The following is a 20682-nucleotide window of genomic DNA, read 5'->3' on the forward strand; positions in this document are numbered from 1 at the left end:
CTCAGGGTGAGGAAATGTAGAGCCAGCTCCGACCATGTAGAAAAGGGTAATGGCAAAAGGGGATGGCAGAGAGAAGGAACGGGAACAGAGCTGTCCTTCCCCTCGCCTGCCAGCTTGGACGTTTCCATGAGAGAGAAATAAACCTTCCATCTTATTTGAAGATGGAAGACCTTATCTTGGTCTTTGTTAGAATGCTTGTATCAATATCCTAACTATTACACATCCATCTCTTGAATAAAGCTCTGAGCCTTTTATCCTGGTAGAATAGAAATGGCTTACTGGTTTCTAAGGGTTTCTATAAGACCTGGATTTGTCTCCCCTCGCCATTGTTTTAGGTTCCTCATTAGGGAACCCCTGCATCTCATGCAGGGCTCTCCAAACCTCCAACTCCTCCTAAGAATATCTAAAGTTCTGCCACATTCTAAGGGGTTACATCACTATTGCTCCATAACCCTTCACAGAATGCAGAGGCTGGTAACACTGCTTCGTTCAGACTGGGTCTGCTGCCCACGCTTGGCCTTAAGTAAAAAAAAGGACTTACACAGAGGACTCACTTAATCCCCAAGATCAAGCCCCCCTGTCACCGAGACTGATCTAGAAAGTAATCATCATGTTACCAACTTAGAACGAGTCTCTGCCGACAAGGTACAACTTATGGCTACTAAATTAAGGTTTTTAAGAAATAGACGAATAGCTAGCTTTTAGTGAGCGTGTACTGTGTGTCAGGTACTTGTATACATTACACGTATTAACTCCTTTATCTCTCAGTCACCTCATGAGATAAGGAGTATTAGTACCTCCATCTTACAGATGAAGAAAAAGATGCCCAGAGTTTAGTAGCATACTCAAGGGCATGCAGTTAGTAAGTGGGGAAACCAGGACCTGAACCCAGAGAATCAGACTTGCTCTCAGTGCTCTTGATTACTGTGATTCTGCCTAGACAGTACCCTCCAATCCTTCCACCCCCATTGTTTTCAAAAGAACAGATGAAATCGAGTCGCTGCTAAATTTAGATAAATAAATTCTAGAAGCAAGGCCCAGGGCAGTGATTCTCAAAGTGTGGTCCCTGTGCCACCACCCTTAGCATCACCAGCAATCTTACTAAAATTGTAAATTCTATTGACCTCAAGATCTAATCAGAAAGTCTGGGGACAGGCTCTCAGGTGGTTCTAATGCACACTGAAGCTTGAAACCGCTGGCCTAGGAAAGAAACACGAATTGAATTTTCCTTCTTTCTTTGGGCCGTGGGGGTAGGGAAAAGAGGTGGAAAGGAAAGTTTTGTACTTAACACGAGCAACTTTCCAAACCCTCTTTGATTTGTCTGGCGAAAACTTGCATGCAGTAATCTCACCAAGTCTGAGACTCAAGGTATTCTCAGGGGAGATGGCACTGGTTCACTGCTCATAATTTAAACATGAAGATCACTACTTAATTTAGTGTAGGAAAAAAAATCCTGGCAATTGGATGTAAGACCTATGAGGGGAAGAGCGATTTTTAAATAGTTAAAAAAAAAATTCCTTGGCATGCTGTCTTGTTTTCCTTCAAAGATTTGAAATCCTTTTTAAACATTAGCATTTATCATTCAGGACAGGCAAATGCCTTCTTTAATTTTCTGCAGTGATATTTCACTGCATTAAAGACTGTCTGGATAACCTTTATGGAACTCAGCTGGAGTGCGTCCCTCTGTCATGAGACAGGAAATGTTTCAACTGACTTGGTCATTGCTTAGATTTGGCCATGTTCTGCACTGCCTAAAACCTCCACTGCACTTGGCCAGAATCTTGGAGCCTCATCAGTGTTCACATTCTGCATATGTGACTTATGATATGAAAGGTCTGAAGACTGGAGCATGTTTCCTTGGCTACTGTCACTCAGCTTTGAAAATGGAGGGGGTGGGAGACTTATTTTAGCAAAAGCTCTGCTTAAAAGCTTGACCAAATACAGAAATTGGACTATCATAATATTTTATTGTCTGATATGCAGAAGCAATGAAATTTTTAAATTTTTTTTTAAAGGGGGAGATAACATGCGAGCAGGGGTGGGGGTGGGCAGAGGGAGAAGGAGAGAGAGAGAGAATCTCAGGCAGGGTCCACACCCAGCATGGAACCCTATGCAGGGCCTGATCCCATGACCCTGAGATCATGACCCAAGCCAAAATCAAGAGTCCTATGCTCAACTGACTGAGCCACCCAGGTGCCCCAGCAATGAAGTCTTTTAAAATGAGTATAAAAATTATTTTTGTCTAGAATGTCAACTGAAAGAAATAGTAAAATATGTAAACAAAAAAAAAATACCAAGTTTAGGATGAAATCCCAAATCCATGACTTCGCACATTTATCTCTAGTGAGCTCTCACAGTCTCCCTCAACTCATGGGTTCTAGAGGAGATAGGAAGAGTCCTGGTGTCATTTTACAGGTTGATAAACTGTGACCATGAGAGGGTAGACATTTAATCATTATGATATCCAAGTCAAGACTAATATTTGTGAAAGAGCTACTATCTATGAATTACTTCATTTATTTCTCATGCAACCTTATGAGGGGAGTACTGTTTTCAGCCCCAGTTAAGGACACTGAGGCACAGAGGGCTTAAGGCAGAGGTAGTCCGGCTGCAGAGCCCACGTTCTCCACTCAGCTGCCCAGAGCTGCTGTTGCTAGCCTATATAAAGTACCTTGTATGAACCAAGCAAGGCACCCCAGCAGAAGGGCTGAGTAGGAAAAGGAGCCCCCACTGCGTGGAGACCCCCAGTCCTGAGGTGCTTGGTTTTGGGAGCAGAGCACAGGCCCCTATTTGCTCCCTCTGTTGGATGCCTTTGTACAGCAAACACCAAACAATTCTTTCTGGCCGGCACTGTGTCCACCCCTTGGGAACACAAGAGTCCCTCACATATCAGTTTCCACTCCTGCAAGATGCAATGAGGATAAAGAACAGTCCTGCTGCCTGGGTCTACCCAACTGCAGCATCATGCAGATGCACAGGTGCCCTCAGGGAAGAGATTAGAGTCTAGCTCAGGGTCTGGGAATATGAACTATGCCAAAAAGCCCAGTTCTGGGCCCAATATTTCCAAAATCATCATTATTAAATGCAGCATCATTTTTGGAGGAAGCCACACTCGAACAGCTCTGGCCACTCAGGGTGGTGGGGCAACAAGTTCTGGGTCTCTAAAGACACTGGTCACCCCCTCTGTTGGAATATTAACCCTCTAGGCAGGGAACCTCAGCTCCCGCACCTGCATATCGGAGCCTGTGTGCAAGCAGGAGGAACAGGGAAGTGGAGGTGCTTATACAGCCTTTTCATGATGCCCCAGAGTCTCCACTCTCTTCCATCAATCTGCGGCCTCTGGCAGGAAAGAAATCTTTCAGTAAGTCCAAGGACATAAAAGTATGTTATCATCAATTGGTTGGTGATACACTAAGAACCACCAGCATCTGAACTCAGCACTTTGGCATGTTTTCTGACTTCTGGCCCTGAGAGGAAATGAAGGGTCATTCTGCATTAACATCTTTGAACCAGTGCAAACCTCATCAGAGAAGTATTGTGATAAGATTTAAAAACCAACCCAGCTGTCTCTACCTTGGGTGTCTTGATGATTTTCTCCAAGGGGTCCTCCTGGTTCTTCATGATTGTCCAGTTCATCTCCATTTTCCTATGAGGTTAATACATAATAAAAAAATACATAAGATAAAATAAAGGTGAACACTCCTGTGGTCCATGCCCTTTGGTAAAAGGAAATCCAGTTTTCTTAGTTGTTTCTTCTTCTTTGTCAGCTTATTTTAACTTTCAGTGTCCAAGAAGTCTAGTGCTGGTGTGAAGAGCCCTAAAGAGCCAGCTGGGCTTAGCTGTGGTGTTGAGCACTGGTGGGGTCTCGGTTGTACTTCTCTTGTGGGAGGCTGGCCCATTCATGTGCACAGTGCTCCATGCCTGGCATTAACTGGGAGTGGGAAGAAGAATGCCACGGGCCAGCCAACTCACAAAGGAAGCAAGGTACCTCCAGGGACTTGATGGATGACTGGGGTGATGAGAGCAGACACTGAAAGAATGGGAAGGGGTGGGATGAGACAGGATCCAAAGGCCTTGAAGGTAGATTAAGGTCTTTGGTCTTTATCTTGAGAACAAATGGAAGGTACTGAGGGTTTAAGGCAGGGAAGCAAAAGGGTCAGATTGACCTTTTGTTGAGTTTCCAGGATTACCATGGATTGGGTTTCTTATCACATCTAATCCCCTCCTCCTTCTTTCTCCCAGTCATACAAACTGCGTGCCATCCACCATCTAGAAATCTCCGTAACAGCGGTTCTCAACCCCAGCTGCAAAGTTAGAATTATTTGCGGAGCTTTAAAAAATATGATTTCCAGTCCTGACCTCCAAACCATAAAATCAGACTTTCTGGGATTAGGGCAATTTTAAGGCTTCTTGGTTGATTCCAATATGTACTGGGATTGACAGTCACTGTTCTTCTCTAGACTGACCATTAATAGAAGAGCAGTTTTTGGTAGCCAAGGTGATGTGGCAGGTAGAGTCAATGACTTAAATAAAGCCTCATGTGTCTGATGAAGCCAGCTCTTGGCCTCTGTCACTTGGATCTCTGCAGAATCCACATCTTCATTTCAGCTACAGAGAAGGAACTGGATATGGAGAGCCCTGGAAGTCTCTCCTAGGACCAAAGTTCCTCAATCTTTAGTGACAATCAGTTTTTCCACTTTGTTATCAAATGCCCAAGCTGCTTTGGGAAGAGACAATTAATTAACTGCTAATTTGTTTGACATTCTCTTCTTACTCTACAGCTTTTTACCCTGCGCGTTTCTCATTTGTCAGCTTCGTGTTTGTAGCCAATGAGATAGTCTGACGTAAAAGAGCTGGAGCTAGGGCTGGCTCAGCTGGAAGAGCATGTGACTCTTGATCTCAGGTGTGTGAGTTTGAGCCACACATTGGGCATAGATAATTATGTAAATAAACAAGCAAATAAATCTGTAAAAAAAAAAATAGAGCTAGAGCAGGTAAATAATTTTCTTTCTTTTTTTTGGCTTTTTAAGTTTTTATTTATTTATTTTTTAAGGTTTTTTTTTTTTTTTTAGTAATCTCTATACCTAATGTAGACCTCAAACTCACGACTCTGGGATCAAGAGTCACATCATGCTCTTCTGAATGAGTCAGCCAGGTGCCCCCTAAGTTTTTAATTCCAGTTCATTAACATACAGTGTTATATTACTTTTAGGTGTACAAAAAAATAGGAAATGCTTCATGAATTTGTGTGTCATTCTTATTCAGGGACTGTGCTGATCTTCTCTGTATCATTCCAATTTTAGTAAATGTGCTGCCGAAGTGAGCACAGTAATTTTCTTTCTTTTGCATTTCTCATTTTGGAGACAAAGTGGATTTAGCCTTGGTACGGTAAAAAAAATTCATCCCTAAATAAATGGAAAGGTTTTTTGAAAAATTACAGCAGGAAAACCCACCTCAGTCACCGTAAACTGCTAAGTTATAAGAGTAGAAAAGAGATAAACCAAAAGACAAATTCCTGTTCATAAGTCCTTTTAATCTAACAGGAAACTGGATTAAAAGGAAGAAACAAGCTTGCTCCTTTGGAAGAATTTCAAAGACAAGAAGGATAAACCTTCAGTCTTAACAATATATAGCTATGAGCCTTCAGGGGCAAGAAATATTTTCATTTCGCAGATGGGGAGATGGAGGCAGAGAGAGTCAGGATTTTTAAAGAAACTTCTGGTGGGTCCCTGTTAGAAAAATAAGTAGTCTGAATGTGAAATTCTGTCTGTTGCTTAGAAAACTATAAAAAAACCCTATCATGTTTTAATATATGAGCACCCGCGATAAGTGACTTATACCTAAGGCCATTTACTGCAACAGATTTGAAACCACCTAAAAGTGCTACCATTTGAGGACTAGTCAAGTAAATTATGGTAATTCACACAATGGAATATTACACAACCATGAAAAGCATCTCTTTATGAATTAACATAGAAAGAACTCCAAGATCTACTGAGTAAAAAGACGTAAGACTCTGAACAATGTGTATGATATTAAAGTGTGTATAAATGTGTCTTTGCACTCCTCTACGTGTGCTGGCCTATGTATGTGTACTACAGTCAGGGAGGACACACCAGAAGCTAGCAACAGTGGAGCCCAGGGGGAGGGGAGCTGAGAGACATACCCTTTCATACTTAAATTTTCAAAGACTGTCTGAGTATATTTCAAATTCAAAATTTGAATTAAAAAACTAAAACTACTAACATAACATTGTATGCCAACTATACAGCAACTAAAAAAAAACTAAACCAGGAGGACCTGGGTGGCTCAGTCAGTTAAGCATCTGCCTTTGGCTCAGGTCATGATCTCAGGGTCCTGGGATGGAGTCCTGCGTCAGGCTCTTTGCTCAGCGGGGAGTCTGCTTCTCCCTCTCCCTCTGTGTTCTCTCTCCCTCTCAAATAAATAAATAAAACCTTAAAGAAAACCCTAAACCAAATAAAATGCAATTTGTCATTTTTAGTATGAATTACAAATGCAATGACTAAACTGTGATTGAAGCACATAATAACACTTGGTGAGTGAGCGAAACAAACTGAAGGACTGAAAATTCGATCCCAGCTTGGTTATTCTGGCCAAGTCATTTGCTCTTCATCTGTTCGTTCAGGCCATGAACACTGATGGAGTGTTGTGTGCCAGGTTGTGTGTTAGGCATTGGAAGCACAAAGCTGAAGGATCTATTTGTAAGCAGCTCACAGACTTGTGGAGAAATGACATAAAACTTCGGCATTGCAATGCTCTGATACATGTTGTGACAGATTATGACAGGTTTCTGCAGGACCTCACAGGAGGTGAAGCTAAATTAGTCTGGGGAAGGCTTGTTTACCAGGGGACGTGGTGCTAAGTCTTGCAGAGAAGAGGGAGGTAGGGTAGTTCCTGGCAGAGGAAGCAGCCCGTGCTGGTCAGGGGGTGGTGTGGTGTGGCTGCCGTGCGTGGACAGTGTGAATTTGATATGGGCCAAATCTTGCAGGTTGCAGGATGGAGTTCAAAAAAAAAAAAAAAAAGGATTTATTCTATTTTTCTATTTATAAAAGAAATACATCTTTGATGCCAGGATTTACCAGAAGGCCAATGGGGACATGGAAAGAAATTCCAAGCAAACCAGTGAGAGGACTGAGCTGTATTTAGAAAGAGCACTGGCAGCAGTGTGGTATTATAGGGCTGGGGGTGGGTGGGGATAGTAACAAACACTTCGTAAACACAAACTGCAGCACTGAAACCAGACACGAGACAGTTGCCTGAGTGGCTGGGGTGCAGGTCCTGCAGTCAGACTGCCTGGAAGCCCTGACTCCTCCACTTGATGCCTTACAGAGCAGGTGACTTACTCAAACCCCAAGCCTGTTTCTTCAACGGACAGGGGACCTGCAGTTCTCATCTCTTGTTGGAGAATCTTCCACTAGTCTGGCCCACTACCCTCAAGCACAGTGCCCCATCTGAGCTTGGTACTTCTAGGCCCGCTGCAGGCTTTCATGAGGAGCTCCCAGAGAACGGAGGAGTGTGGGATACGGGAGTCAGAGGTGGGGCTCCAGTGGGCCAGCAGCCAGCTACACGACCTGTCTCTGCACCTCACTCTCTCCATCTGTGAAATGGGAGTAATAATAAGTATTGTACAGTCTTCTTCTTGAAAGACTTATTTAGGAAAATACATTTGGAAATTCTGTGTAACAATGCCACAATACATGCATCTAAAGGACTAATTTCAACAACTTCTTAAAAACGGAAGAAAATCAGTATCTACAGGCACCTGGGTGGCTCATTCCGTTAAGTGTCTGCCTTCAGCTTGGGTCGTGATCCCGGGGCTCTGGGATCGAGCCCTGCATTTGGCTCCTGCTCAGCAGGGGAGTCTGCATCTCCCTCTCCTGCCTCTGCTTCTGCCCACCCCCCCCCCAACTAGTGCTTTCTCTCACTCTCTCAAAATAAATAATAAATAAAATCTTAAAAAAAAAAAGAAAATCAGTATCTTATTTAAGAGTTTCAACTTCAAGGTAGTACTTTTCTTGTGTATTATAAAGATCTTGCATGTTTTCTTTAATAAAGAAAATCGATTTATGAAAATCATCAGATATCTTGTGTTATTAAGATTTAAATATATTATTAATTCTCTGCTCCTCTCCTAGGTTCTGAAGGCAAAACAAAGATTAAATTCTTCACAGGAACAGAGTAGACTGACCTCGTCAGGCTCAGGTATTGTGGGTTTTGTGGCTTTGAATCCTAGCGCCCTCTGCTGGCAGCCGCGTCACCTATGATCAGCTCATTTTCCCAGCCCCGTTTCCTCATCTGTACAGCAGAGATCTCAGGAAGCGTGTGGGAAAATGAAATAAAGTTCTAATATGGGCCTGGTCCTAAGCAGGAATCAACGAATGTTTGGTCCTTTCTCCTTTATGAATTGAATCCTTTGTGGGTGTGAACATTCTTTCAAGATTATTTCCTGTAACTCTTACCTCACTTTTGAGAGACAGCTATGGAGGTTCCAGTGTTACTATTTTCATTTTACTAAAGAGGAAGCACAGACCCAGAAGTGTTACAAGGTCACTCATTTGGGGTCTGCAGTGAGGCTTTATGGCAGATGGTTGAAAACATGGGCTCTGGAGCTGGGCTGTCTTTATCTTGTTTCTGTCATTTACTAATTGTAGGACATTTAGGGAGTTACTTAGCCTCTCAATGCCTTAGTTTACTCATCTGTAAAATGGGAAAATGTTACCTATTTCTTAGATTCGTTTTGTGAATTAAATGAGTTCCTGCACGTAAAATTTAGAACAGTCTGGCACAGAGTAAGTGCTCAGTCATGTCAGCATTTATGATTATTTGCATCTCTTTCCATTCTCCTTTTCTGCCTCAATATTTTTTTTTAAAGATTTTATTTATTTATTTGACAGAGAGAGACACGGCGAGAGAGGGAACACAAGCAGGGGGAGTGGGAGAGGGAGAAGCAGGCTTCCCGCGGAGCAGGGAGCCCGATGCGGGGCTCGATCCCAGGACCCTGGGACCATGACCTGAGCCGAAGGCAGACGCTTAACGGCCGAGCCACCCAGGTGCCCCCTGCCTCAATATTTTTATCTCCTACTCTCAAATGCTGAAATTTGCAATGCTTCCTACATGCACCCGGAAAAGTGAATGAAATGCCCTGTGGATATGCAAGAAATGCATAAATGACGTGCAGAAAGAGCTGGTTTCTATAAAGCTCCAGATGCTGAGCACAGGACTTTCTCTGATTCACCATCCTTTTCTACACAAGCCCTGAGATTAGTCCTTTTCTGCAATACTTAAGGATTTCCTAAGAATCAAGGAGCTACCATGTCAAGAAGGGGAAGGTTACTTAAGGGGAGCTTTTAACACTGAACATTCTCAAGAAAAGGTGTGATCTTTTGGGCAAGGACAGCCCGGGAGTGCGTGCTCTGTGAGTCCCCTGCAGAAGCAGGCAGAGTTACAGTTTCTGTGAGTCTTGGAAAGGGTGGACTGGAAATTGAGCCTTGGGCATGACAATGCCTTCCCCTCTGTAAACACAGTGCCAACATTGCTGAACAGAAAGTATAACTTAAAAGCACTGTGGACACTAAATACACACACAAAAATAATTGTAAAATTCTACATTCTGAAGTCTGTAGTTTCTAGATGCTCCATAAATATATTTATCTCATTTCCATAGTAATTATCACCTTTGGACATACTATACATGTTACCTAGGGCAGGACAATGATCCTGGTCTCTTTTGTTTGCTGATGTATTCCAAATGCCCAGAAAGGGCCAGACACAGAGTAGGTAGCAGATGCTCACTATGGATTGAATGAGTGAGTGGTGATGATGTTGTGCTATCCCATCCCGGGAAGTACTAACCATAATTCTTTGGGCCCAAAGGGGAGAACTAAACTGATGCTACGAAAAAAGGGATAGTTTCAATGGTAGAAGTATTTTGGACTAAATGGTGTTCCTCCAAAATTAATATAATGAAGTCCACCACCAGTACCTCAGAATGTGTTTGTACTTAGAGATATGGTCTTTAAAAACTTAAAATGAGGTGGGCTCATCATTGGCATGGGCTCTAATCCAATATGACTGGTGCCTCATAAGAAAGGTGACTGGGACACAGACACACGCAGAAGGAAGACCAGGTGAAGACAGAGAGAGAAGACAGCCATCTACAAGCCAAGGAGAAAGGCCTCAGAAGAAACCAACACTGCCAACACCTAACACCTAGATCTCAGACTTCTGGCTTCCAGAATTGTGAGAAAATTTGTTAAGCCACCCAGTCTGTGGTACCCTGTTTGGTGGCACTAGCAAACTAATATAATAAGTAATGAATTAAAGCAATTATTTTGAATACTTATAGCGTTTTGTCCCCCCCCCCCCCCCGGCCCCATCCAGAATCATTCTCTCTTATTGTGGTTATACGGACCCTCTTTTTTCTTTTTGAGATATTCCTCCCCTCAGCCCTTTTAGTCCCTGGGACTTCGGGCTAGGCCAATTAGTGTATTCTAATTTCCTTGCCACAGTGATTCATTTGGGCATGGGCATGTGACCCAAGTTTGGCCAATGAGATTCAGTTCCAGAATGATCTAGAAAAGAGAAGTCAGTGACCATCTTGTTACATGGGGAAAGAGCCTATCTAAGAGGAAACAGAGGAATGCAGGGCCCAGTCATGGAGGGAGATAGCTTGGGGACAAATACATGATTCTTCATAGAAGCCCCACACTGCAGAGCTGGGATTGGAGTAGCCCAGAGAAGATGTAACCTGAGAACTCAGGATTAGCTGAGGTTGGAAGGGTGACCCTCATGACCTCACAAGTCTCTGACAGCTTACAGCATTAGATAGTGCCACCATCACGAACCCTGCACGTATTTGGTTTCTTCTCCTCTGTTTCTGTCTTTCCTAGTCACTTTTTTAAAAAATAGATCTTATTTTTTAATATTTTTAATAGATTTTATTTATTTATTTATTTGCCAGAAAGAGAGAGAGAGAAAGCACAAGCCAGGGGAGTGGCAGGCAGAGGGAGAAGCAGGCTCCCCGCTAAGCTGGGAGCCCGATGCGGGACTCCATCTCAGGACTCTGGGATCACGACCCAAGCCCAAAGCAGTCGCTTAACCAACTGAGCCACCCAGGTGCCCCCTCCTAGTCATTTCTTATCAAGGGCCTGGGATGTTGCTCTCTAGGGTTGTACAAAGGATCAGAAATCCTTCCATTCCAAGCCTTGCTTGGTTCCTGATTAGTTTCTTTTACTCCCTGATCATTTATTCCCAGTTCATTCAGCTCTCGGGGTGGCAAAGAATGGGTAAGAAGAGGACCCTAAGCCAGAGGGCTGTTGGATTAGAAGGGGGCCAATTTATGGGGCCTTCAGGGAGCACCTTCCAGTGCCAGGCACTGTGTTAGATGCTGGGGCAGAAGAGACTACTGGAAAAGTGGACAAATGACATCCACCATAGGAACACTGAGTACCTTAACCAGATATGAAGCTGAGCTTAGGAGAATAATGAACTCTTAGAGAACAGAAATAAGGTCAGACATCCAAAGAGGATATGCAGTTGACTTGTAAATAGTTACCAAGTATCAGTCTTCTCCTCTAGTCAGAATACCAGCTCTACTCAGTTAAGGTGATAAAAGAGTAACAATTATTTTAGCTACTGTCAAGATAAAACGAATTATATTTGCTTGTTTTATGAGGTAGTTCAAGGTTATCCTTTCTCCTCTCTTTTCTCTGTCCCCCACCACCCAAACCGGACACCCAACTGATTTGTCCCCGATGGCTGGCTGTGATTACTGTCCTAATTTGTTCTTCCTTCATCTGCTACAAACTGCCTATTTTCTGTCCCTTCTGATAAAGCAGGAACTCTGAGGGACTTCTGAAGCTGTTTTTGCACCATGCAGAAATGTATTAACTGGAATGCCTGTGTATGTGTCTATAAAACCCCTCGCCTTCTCAGTGTGAGATCACCTTCAGGAACGGCGTCATGTCGATGTGCAGCTTGCGCGTGTAAAATTCTTTTCTGTTTGAACATATCAGCCCTTTATTTATACAACTTTGAGGCTCTCCTGTCTTCTGAGCTGCTGCCTCCAAGGACTGCTGGGCTCCCTGTGAAGAGAAGCAGAAAGCCCAACTTTCATAGGAATGATATACAGTGCGACAAGAGCTAGTCTAAATCCCCAAATATTTATAGAAAGTAATTTTTCATCGTTGGAACACTAGTCATAACACCTATTTTTACCATCGAAGACACAGGGGACCCAGATGTATAGAGGATAATCCAAGTCTGGTTAATTCATACCTGGGGTCAGTATAATGGGAAAGGGGAAAAAAGGACCTTCCTGTGTCCCACGATTGTAATCATTTTATTTAATCCTCACAACAACCCTGTTCTTGTTATTCCCATTTCACAGATGAGGAACCAGAGGCTCTGGGAGTTACTTAACATAACTTGCCTAAAGCCATAACAGCTGGTAAATGGCAGAGCTGAAATCACCATCTGCCCCAGACTCCTTTTTTTAATGAGATCTTTTCAGTCATACAAGGGGCCCCGGGGCCCCTTCAATCTGTTGGGCCACACTCTCTCCTGTTACTACAACAAGCCAATGATGTCATGATTCAGAGCACAACAAAGTTTGATCTGGAGTTGTTTCCAGCCCATGCTCCATACTGCAAGCTGGGTGATCTTTCCAAGATGCAAAGTGGACCACACCAGTCTTCTCCTCTGGTGAAAACATTAAAAGGCCCTGGCCCCCAGCATGAAGGCCAACCCACTTAAAAGACCCTTCTTGCCTGGCCCATCCCTCCTGCCTCATTCTGTCCTTCAGCAAATACTTATTGAGTGCCTTTTCTATGCCCAGTAGAGCAGATATGACAGTGCAAGAGGCAGACAGAAGTCTCCACCCTTGTGAAAACGGCACACACATTCCATTGGGAGGGAAGAGATAACAAGCAAGTGAACATAAGTTATGTCTGCCAGTGATTTGTGATATGAAGAAAAATAAAGCAGAGAGGGGAGTAAGGAGTAGCTGGGGATGGTAGTCGAGGCTGCAATTTTAAGCAGGGTACTTGGGGAAGGCCCCGTAAGAAAGTGATGTTTGAGGGGTGACTGGGTGGCTCAGTCAGTTAAACATCTGCCTTTGGCTCAGGTCGTGATCCTGGGGTCCTGGGATTGAGCCCCGCATCCAGCTCTCTGCTTGGCCGGGAGCCTGCTTCTTCCTCTGCCTCTGTCTGCCCCTTTGCCTACTTCCGTTCTTTCTTTCAAATAAATAAAATAAAATCTTAAAAAAAAAAAGTGATGTTTGAGCAAAGCTCTGAAAAAGGCCAGGGCAGGTGCTGTGGGACTTTCTGAAGGAACTGTTTACCTCACTGTGGGAACAGCAAGTGCAAAGAGCTACCACCAACACTGACCTTTCAGGTCCCAGAGCAATGTCCTTCCCGTTCCGGAGAACACATGTCTCCCTTCTAATTCCTCCTCATTCTTCAGGTCTGGCTCGTCTGGGCCTTTCATGACATCCCGCAGCACTGAGCACTTCCCCCATTGCCCACAAGGATGCTCATGCTGTGCAGCCAACTTGCTTCCCCACTAGACTATAAGCTCCATGAGGGCAGAAACCATGACTGTGCTGTTCTCAGGTAACAGCAGTGCCTGGCACAGGGTCTGGAAACAAATACACACTTGGTAGGTATTTGCTGAACAAAAGAGTAACAATCACATTGGGGCAAGCTATGTGTTATGGCCCAATTCAGTTACAATGGCGAAGGCCAGTGAAGACGTCTCTACAGGAAGCATGTGCAGACCTCCAGAGACCTGTCCTCTGCCTAGCACTGGCTCATTTCCAAGGAGGAAATTTATTTGTTATTTTTCAGGGCTGATTTGCTAGGGTCACTAGTATGCCATGAGATCACTGTGGGTGTGGATTTGATCATTTCCATATTTTCTAGGAGACTGAATCTCAGATGTCTGTCTCTCTGGGCCATTATAAACTCCCCCTCCTATAACATTTATATTAAAGTATTAATGATGAATTAACAGTTGGGTCCCCACAAACAGCCATCATTTTGATGAACACCTCCACCCATTTCCTTTGTTTTGAAATGCGGCTAACGACTCTTCTGGACAAATACATATCCAATTTTTTGTCATCTCAGTCATATATCTGATTAGCTCCTCGGAGTGAGACAGCCCCTTCCTGTTTCTAGATCAAATGAAAACATTTGGTCCAAGCTAGAATCAGACAAAAATTTTGAACCTTTCTAGCTTCCAAAATCATGCATGAATCACTGGGTGCAATAATAGAAATCAGACAATATTGATTTGAGGGAAATTTCTCCATTATCTTCAAGAGAAGAGTTTGTGTTAGCCCAGAAGACAAAAGCATAATCACAGCCAGTTCCAATGGCTAGAATTACTTTAACTCCTTATGTGGGGCTCAGACTGAAGAGTAGGGAGTTGAGAGGCTTTGAGAAAAGTCTCTCCAAATCACTGACCTGTACATCTTTTTTTTTGTTTTTCTTAAGTAGGCTCCACGCCCAGTGTGGAACCCAATATGGGGCTTGAACTCACGACCCTGAGATCAGACCTGGGCTGAGATCAAGAGTCAGACACTTAACTGCCTGAGCCATCCAGGCGTCCCCGGCCTGTAAATCTTTTGATAAAACAATTCTTTTGACTGTATGGCTCATCTCCTTAACTTCTGGGGCCATGAATTCTAGCTTGATGGAATGTCTTCATGAAGGCTCTATTGTCACTGGAATGCGAAGAACTGTTTTTGCTTATTACATTCAAGTGTTCTAACAAATAAATGATAGTGAAAGGGGGCTTGGGAGATGGGAGAAAAGAAAAGATTAAATATATGAAGAGGATTCTGGGAGGTGGTAGGAAGAGGAGAAAAGAGTCAGAAAGCTAAAACCAGGCAAGAAAGCCATGTGTTGGGATGGGTTTGCATTTATTCATTAAGCTGATATTTACTCGGTGGTATGTGTCAGACAAACAAACATGTACAGAAGCAGAATGATTTTAGATAGTGATAAGTCTATGAAGACAATGAAATGGGATAGGATGGAGGTTGAGGGGGAGGGGAAAGACCTTTCTGAGATGACTGGAGCAGAGAGCTGGGTGACAAGAAGGAGTGAACCATGGAAGGCTCTATCTTTAGCCGTCAGAGTAGCCTGTATCTGATTATTCAGAGGTAAAACCAGGCAGGGGTCCTCTGAAAAGGAAAGTGGAGTTCCTGTTTGCTAGGCCTGTTCTGACTGGCCCTCTGGGTTCCCTAGAGGCACCCTTCTGTTTTCTGGGTGGAAGAGCCATCATAATTGACCCTTGCAACTCTTGGGCTATTTCGAGAGTGAAGACAGCAAAATAAATAGTAAACAGGAGTCAAGGTATCTGAAGATGCAGAAGGGGGAAGAAAGCACAAGGATAGACAGAAGGGAAGGAAAATGGGGGAAGCAGTAGAAAGCAGAGATGCCTGAAGCTTTTTTGTGTCTTTTTTTGTGCAGGCTTCAGTGGGAATGATTACAAAACTGGTGGGAGGGTGAAATGTTTAGCAGAAAATCAAAACCCACCTATACCGTATTGTAACTAATATTTTCATGTTCTGCTAAAAACACCTGGAAGCCTTTCTCTTCAGTAAAGGAAACAATAAAGATTAATGAGTTAATTTGGTAAAGCTGACTTGAATTGCACAGAAGGTGTTGCGTAAGTACTTGGCATTTAAAAAGTTATCTGACATTTAAAAGGAGATGGCTGTTAATGAATTCAAAAGCTAATCTTATACTCTGACAGAGAGTGCCATGGAAAATCCAGGATTATTATCTTGCTGTAAACATAATGTGATTCAGTTGAAAGCCAGAACAAAAGAGAGCTATGGGCTGTAATACAAATACCCATATGCACGCATATAAAACGCAGGAAAACTTACAGAGGATGTCCATTAAATAAATACCATTTCCTTTCTTATTCCCATAATATCTGAGCCCCAAACTTAAAGAAAAGCCCTTCTCTCTGGTAATTTTCCCTCCTCCTTTAAGATTGTCTATTTTGAAGGGTCGCCACCATGGATTGGCTCTACAGTCACTGGAACATCTTACCTGAAGAAGGAAAGCAGGTTCTAAACTCAATCAGCTAGATCTCCACCCATGCGTCCCACAGAGCCACCAAAGATACACATCTGTCCTGCAGGCATCTCTCAGACCCTCCTCTCTACTTCTCCCACTCCTTTCTAATTGGGGTTCCCCATCTCCGTAGCTGCGGCTTAATGGCTCCAAGAAGAGCTATTGTCCCTCATTAAGGAGGCTGCAACACTCTCACTGTCTAACTGCCTCCCACGCAGCTCACAACTTCATTCTGCCCGAGAGAAAGCTGCCAAGAGTCTCTGGGAACCTGTGGGCAAGCTGAGCTGGAGGAAGAAAACAGAAGGAAGGAGGGCCTTTGTAGCCAAGATCTGAAATGTGCTGGGGCACACACCCCATCATTATCTTAATGCATGGAGAGCAGGGTCGGGAGGCCTTTGCTGAAACCCTTACGTGGTCTATCAAGTTGTCACATCAAACCTCTGTGCACACAGGGCATTTGTCCCCTCCTGTGAGCAAACAAAAGGAAAAGAGCCAGTCTCTCCTTTGGACCACCAGGCCCCCCTCCTTGGCTGAGAGTCTGTCCCTCCACTTTCTTGGGGGCTGGGGGGTACTCTGAATCCCAGCGGGGATGGACAGATCTGAGAGATTTAGTCATTGGGGGTGGGGAGGGGTGAGGAGGGCTAGGATTCTGAGCTTCCCCCTCACCATGCTCCCTACTGGGGGGGTGGGGACCAAACCCTGGAAAGGGCCACTCCCCTGCCAGGGAGCCATGGGCTGAAGGGTCTGGCCAGTTCCCCAGCACTTGGCCTTCTCAGGCCCTGTTATTTCTTGCCTGTGGAACTAAAAATGGGTGGTACGAATGGGGACAGAGTGGGAGCTGAGGGAGAATGGAGCCCTGCGGGGCTCCCTATGACTGGGCTGCTTGGGGAAGGATCTGAGTGGGCCAGGGGCTCTGTATACACTATCAGCTCAGGGTAACTGGGAGGGGACCCAGCCTGTGCAAGGTCAGGGACCCCAACCAGACCCAGGTCCCCCTCTGAGACCTTTTCTCTGTCTAGGTTTCCTTGGCCTGGAGGAGCAGAAGACCTCTAGTCTTTTAGGAGGCCAGACAGAACACCAGGATCTCAATTCAATAACCTGGTCTGCCTGCATGGCCTCTTTCAGAGGAGAAAGGACCATAAACCACACCATAGTGTGGTTCCACTCATCCCAAGGGTGCCCAGCAGTCCATGTGCCCATCACCTGGGTCCATCCTGTTTGTCTTGGCCACCTGACATCCTGGCCCACTTTTTGTGTTCTAAAGGCAGTTAGGTGCTGGTGAGATGGGCAGAGTGGATGGTTTTGGGAGGGGCTCTGCAAGGAGGCATGGTGGACAGACAGTTTGGTTGGACGCCAGAAGAGCCTTATTTCCCCTCCTGGCACAAATTTTGGTCTCCACACACTTTTTTATGCCGCAACTCTACGAAAGGAGATTTTATATCCTCCTAAGTGTTTAGCAAATTAGTCCCAATAGCTAGCAAACATAGATTAGGAAGAGAAACACTGCAATCTCCAGTCTTAATTTGTGAGAGACTCATTTAGGGACTTTTGCCATGTCATTAATCTTTTTGTGCCTCAGTTCCCCTACCTATACAATAGGGCCAACCAACCGCACTGTTCCCCTCAGGGAACATTTGAATAATGAAACCCAGAACACCTTAATTCCATGGACTTCTACTATCAGGAAGTAAATCTTATCCATGAGTTCTAATTGATATTGTCTTCAGTTTAATTAAGTGCTTTGTTGACACAACAGAATCATTGTTTATCTGGCTTAGCAGGAGCTGGAGGAGAAAAATTTTAAGCCAAAATAGTGATCTCTTTTGCCCCAGGGGAGGTTAGAAACTAGCTTTTTCTGTGAGGGGGTGTCTGGTTGTCTTCAGGCTGGAACTTTGCCTGTGTTTGAGAGATGACGCATCCTATTTTAGACCGGGAGATGAGAGGTGGTGGGGTGCAGGGTGAGAAATCTGAACAATCCCCTACTTTCTTCTAACCCAACACTTTAACCCAAAACTGTGTGACTTTCTTGTTATCACTGGGTCTGGTGTGACTTTTCCAATCTGACAGCCAACCGAGAGACAGGGAATCTCAACTTGCAAACCGATTCTACTCTAAAAGGTCATTTAAAATCAGTCGATTTTCACTAGAAAAAGAAATGATACCCATGTTGCTTTGATTCCCACATTGGCCCATAAAAGTTTATCTAACCCATAATTTAGCTGGACGAAAAAGCTGAACTAGCCCTGGTAGTGCTGGGGCAGCAGAGGGCCGGAAGGAGAGAAACAAACACCTCCTTTCCCTTTCTTTCCCGCCCCCTTCCTTTCCTTTGGGCCCTCTTGTCCTCCGACCTCTAAGTTTTCTTGGGCAGCCCTGTGCTGGGGAGGAGGGGGGAGCAGGGGTTGGGCCCTGCCAGATACAGTACTCCTGACTCCAAAATCCTCTGCCCGCCCCCTGTCCCAGGCCTTCAACTGTGCTTCCTTAGGTGCAGGACAGAAAACAATTTAAAAAAAAAATTTCACAATGAGATAGGAGAAACCCAAAGGAATCTCTAATAGGTAGAAATATAAGCAGTGAAACGAAATCCAGACAGCATGGAGGATATTTGGTTGGAGGGACAGTTGGGCTTAGGGGGTTGAGGGTGGGTAGAGTGAGGGACGGGGACAATGGTCGGTCGACTGGCTCACAGTCCTTTAAATTATTCCTACTTTTCAAGCTTCTCCTTTTCCACATCTGCCCTTTTTGATTGTATACAAGCTCCAAGTTCTGTTTTATAATGGCTTTCAAGCAGAGAGCAGGGGGATAGAGTACTTTACAACTGTAATTTATTGGGATGGCTTAGTGACAAACATTGTGCTAATCCCTTTCCATATGTTGTTTCATCTCATTCTTGTCATGACCCCCATGAGGGACATATTATCCTTCACAGATGAGGAAATTGGGCCTCAGAGAGGGTAAATAACCTGCCTGAAACCACACCGCCAGTTGGGAAGAAGCTGGGATCTAAATGCAGCTTTGTGGGAGTCCCAAACCAGCAGACCTCTTTGCAAGTGAAGGTCACAGGCTGAATGGGACTCTGTCAGTCATGACATGTTTCCTCATCTGTAAAATGGGGATAATAACTGTAACTACTTCATAGGGATATCGTAAGGATTAAGGAAGATAATCAACGCTGCACATAGTAAACCTCAAAAACATTGGCTGTTATTATTTAAAAAGACACTCTCAAGATAATGGGGAGAAAATTGTTGATACTTATAATAAAATGGAGGTTCATTATACTAGTCTCTCTACTTTTGCATGTGTTTGAAATTTTCCATAATAAAAAGGAAAAAAGAAAAAGAAATCAACATGGCATCTATCATGTGTCTGGTTGGAACTAGCAGCCAATAGATCAATAAATACAGACTTCCTGGAATAAATGATAGAGGGAAAATTCAAAAAATAAAAGCCTTGGTTTTGTAATTAAACCCCTCTCAGTAAGTTATCCTTAAATTGTCAATGGAGTTTGGGGCTGACAAAATAATCCTGTGGGTGAGGTTGAACCAGAAGTTGAAGTTTGCTTAGATCTTCAAAAAACTTTGAATCAAGCCCCATGACCAAAACTATTTACAAAGCCAGGAGGGAGCAAGGGGAAGGGGGAGGAGAGGAGACCAGCATGGAACCTGGGGAAATTCTGTGCCATGCCTTTGGAAATGAGAAACAAAAGGTGGGGAGTAAAGCCTCCTTCTCTGGATAGGGAGAGGCAGACAGTTAATTCTCTTAGGAATCAGTAATAGGCCCAATCTTACTTATCAGCCTCAAAAAAGTCTCCAAGAAGGGTGCCTAGTGACATCTCTGATCTGCACATAACGCAGAGAGTGAAATACCAAATTGTGCCAACCAACAGCAGGAAGTATCTGGAGATCGTGTGAGTTGTTAGAGAAATGTTATCTGAACTTCCATATCATTATCACTGGAAATAAAACAAGTGCAATCTCCAAATCCTATTTGGAGGATTATAGCTTTTCTACGGAGAACATGGTCCTTAATGTCAACTAAAGATTAATTTGTCAATTTTTTTCCAGTAGCTACCATGTGTCAAGAACTGTGCTAAATACAAGAGATACAAAGGTGAATAAGGCAAAATGGGGGTGGGAAACATGGGGGGAGTCTGTCTTTAAAGATTAGTAGCTTGTTCTTTCAGATAACTGCCAAAAAATTCTACAGAAGGCAGGGCATGCCTCAGAAGGACACTGAAACAAAAGGTTACCTTTGTACCCTTTTGTACAAAAACTTAAGTGTGTCTACAGGTGGGTTTTTATGTGTATGATGTTGTTGTTTGTTTGTTTGTTTGTTTTTGTCCTGCAGGAGGAAGGCTGAAAGGGTTATGAACACCATCTGTGAAACCACCAAGGAAACAGATGGGGTAAGCATAGGTTTATTCAACTTAAGTCCTAGTGTGCTAGAATTACAGGCTACTCTTTGAAATCCCAAAGAGGTAAATTTAGGACACCTAAGATCAAATATGAATTCATACTCTTAAAACTCATAAAACCTGAACTTAAGAGATAATATAGGTTGAAATAGAAGT

The 20682-nt window shown here is 43.8% G+C and overlaps 1 protein-coding gene, 1 long non-coding RNA gene and 1 other non-coding gene across 8 annotated transcripts in view; 1 reads left to right on the plus strand and 2 right to left on the minus strand.

Moving 5' to 3' along the window:
- Nucleotides 1–20682, minus strand: part of KIAA2012 (KIAA2012 ortholog) — a 102848-nt gene that overhangs the window by 23354 nt on the left and 58812 nt on the right. For all 6 annotated transcript variants that reach the window (XM_073880027.1, XM_073880021.1, XM_073880016.1 and 3 more), the window contains 2 exons: nucleotides 11967–12104; nucleotides 3574–3646 (listed from right to left, as the gene is read on the minus strand). In XM_073880027.1, coding sequence (XP_073736128.1) covers nucleotides 3574–3646; nucleotides 11967–12104 — 211 coding nt within the window. The remainder of the gene's footprint in view (nucleotides 1–3573; nucleotides 3647–11966; nucleotides 12105–20682) is intronic.
- Nucleotides 478–20223, plus strand: LOC112835688 (uncharacterized). The gene is made up of 3 exons (XR_003211296.1): nucleotides 478–645; nucleotides 8157–8223; nucleotides 20177–20223. It is a non-coding gene; the product is annotated as an uncharacterized lncRNA (long non-coding RNA).
- LOC112808231 (U6 spliceosomal RNA) lies at nucleotides 5221–5327 on the minus strand. Its single transcript, XR_003204308.1, has one exon. It is a non-coding gene; the product is annotated as a U6 spliceosomal RNA (small nuclear RNA).

Source organism: Callorhinus ursinus, unplaced genomic scaffold, assembly GCF_003265705.2.
Source record: "Callorhinus ursinus isolate GAN/ISIS: 27379988/994484 unplaced genomic scaffold, GSC_fseal_2.0 scaffold2, whole genome shotgun sequence".
Taxonomy (NCBI): domain Eukaryota; kingdom Metazoa; phylum Chordata; class Mammalia; order Carnivora; family Otariidae; genus Callorhinus; species Callorhinus ursinus.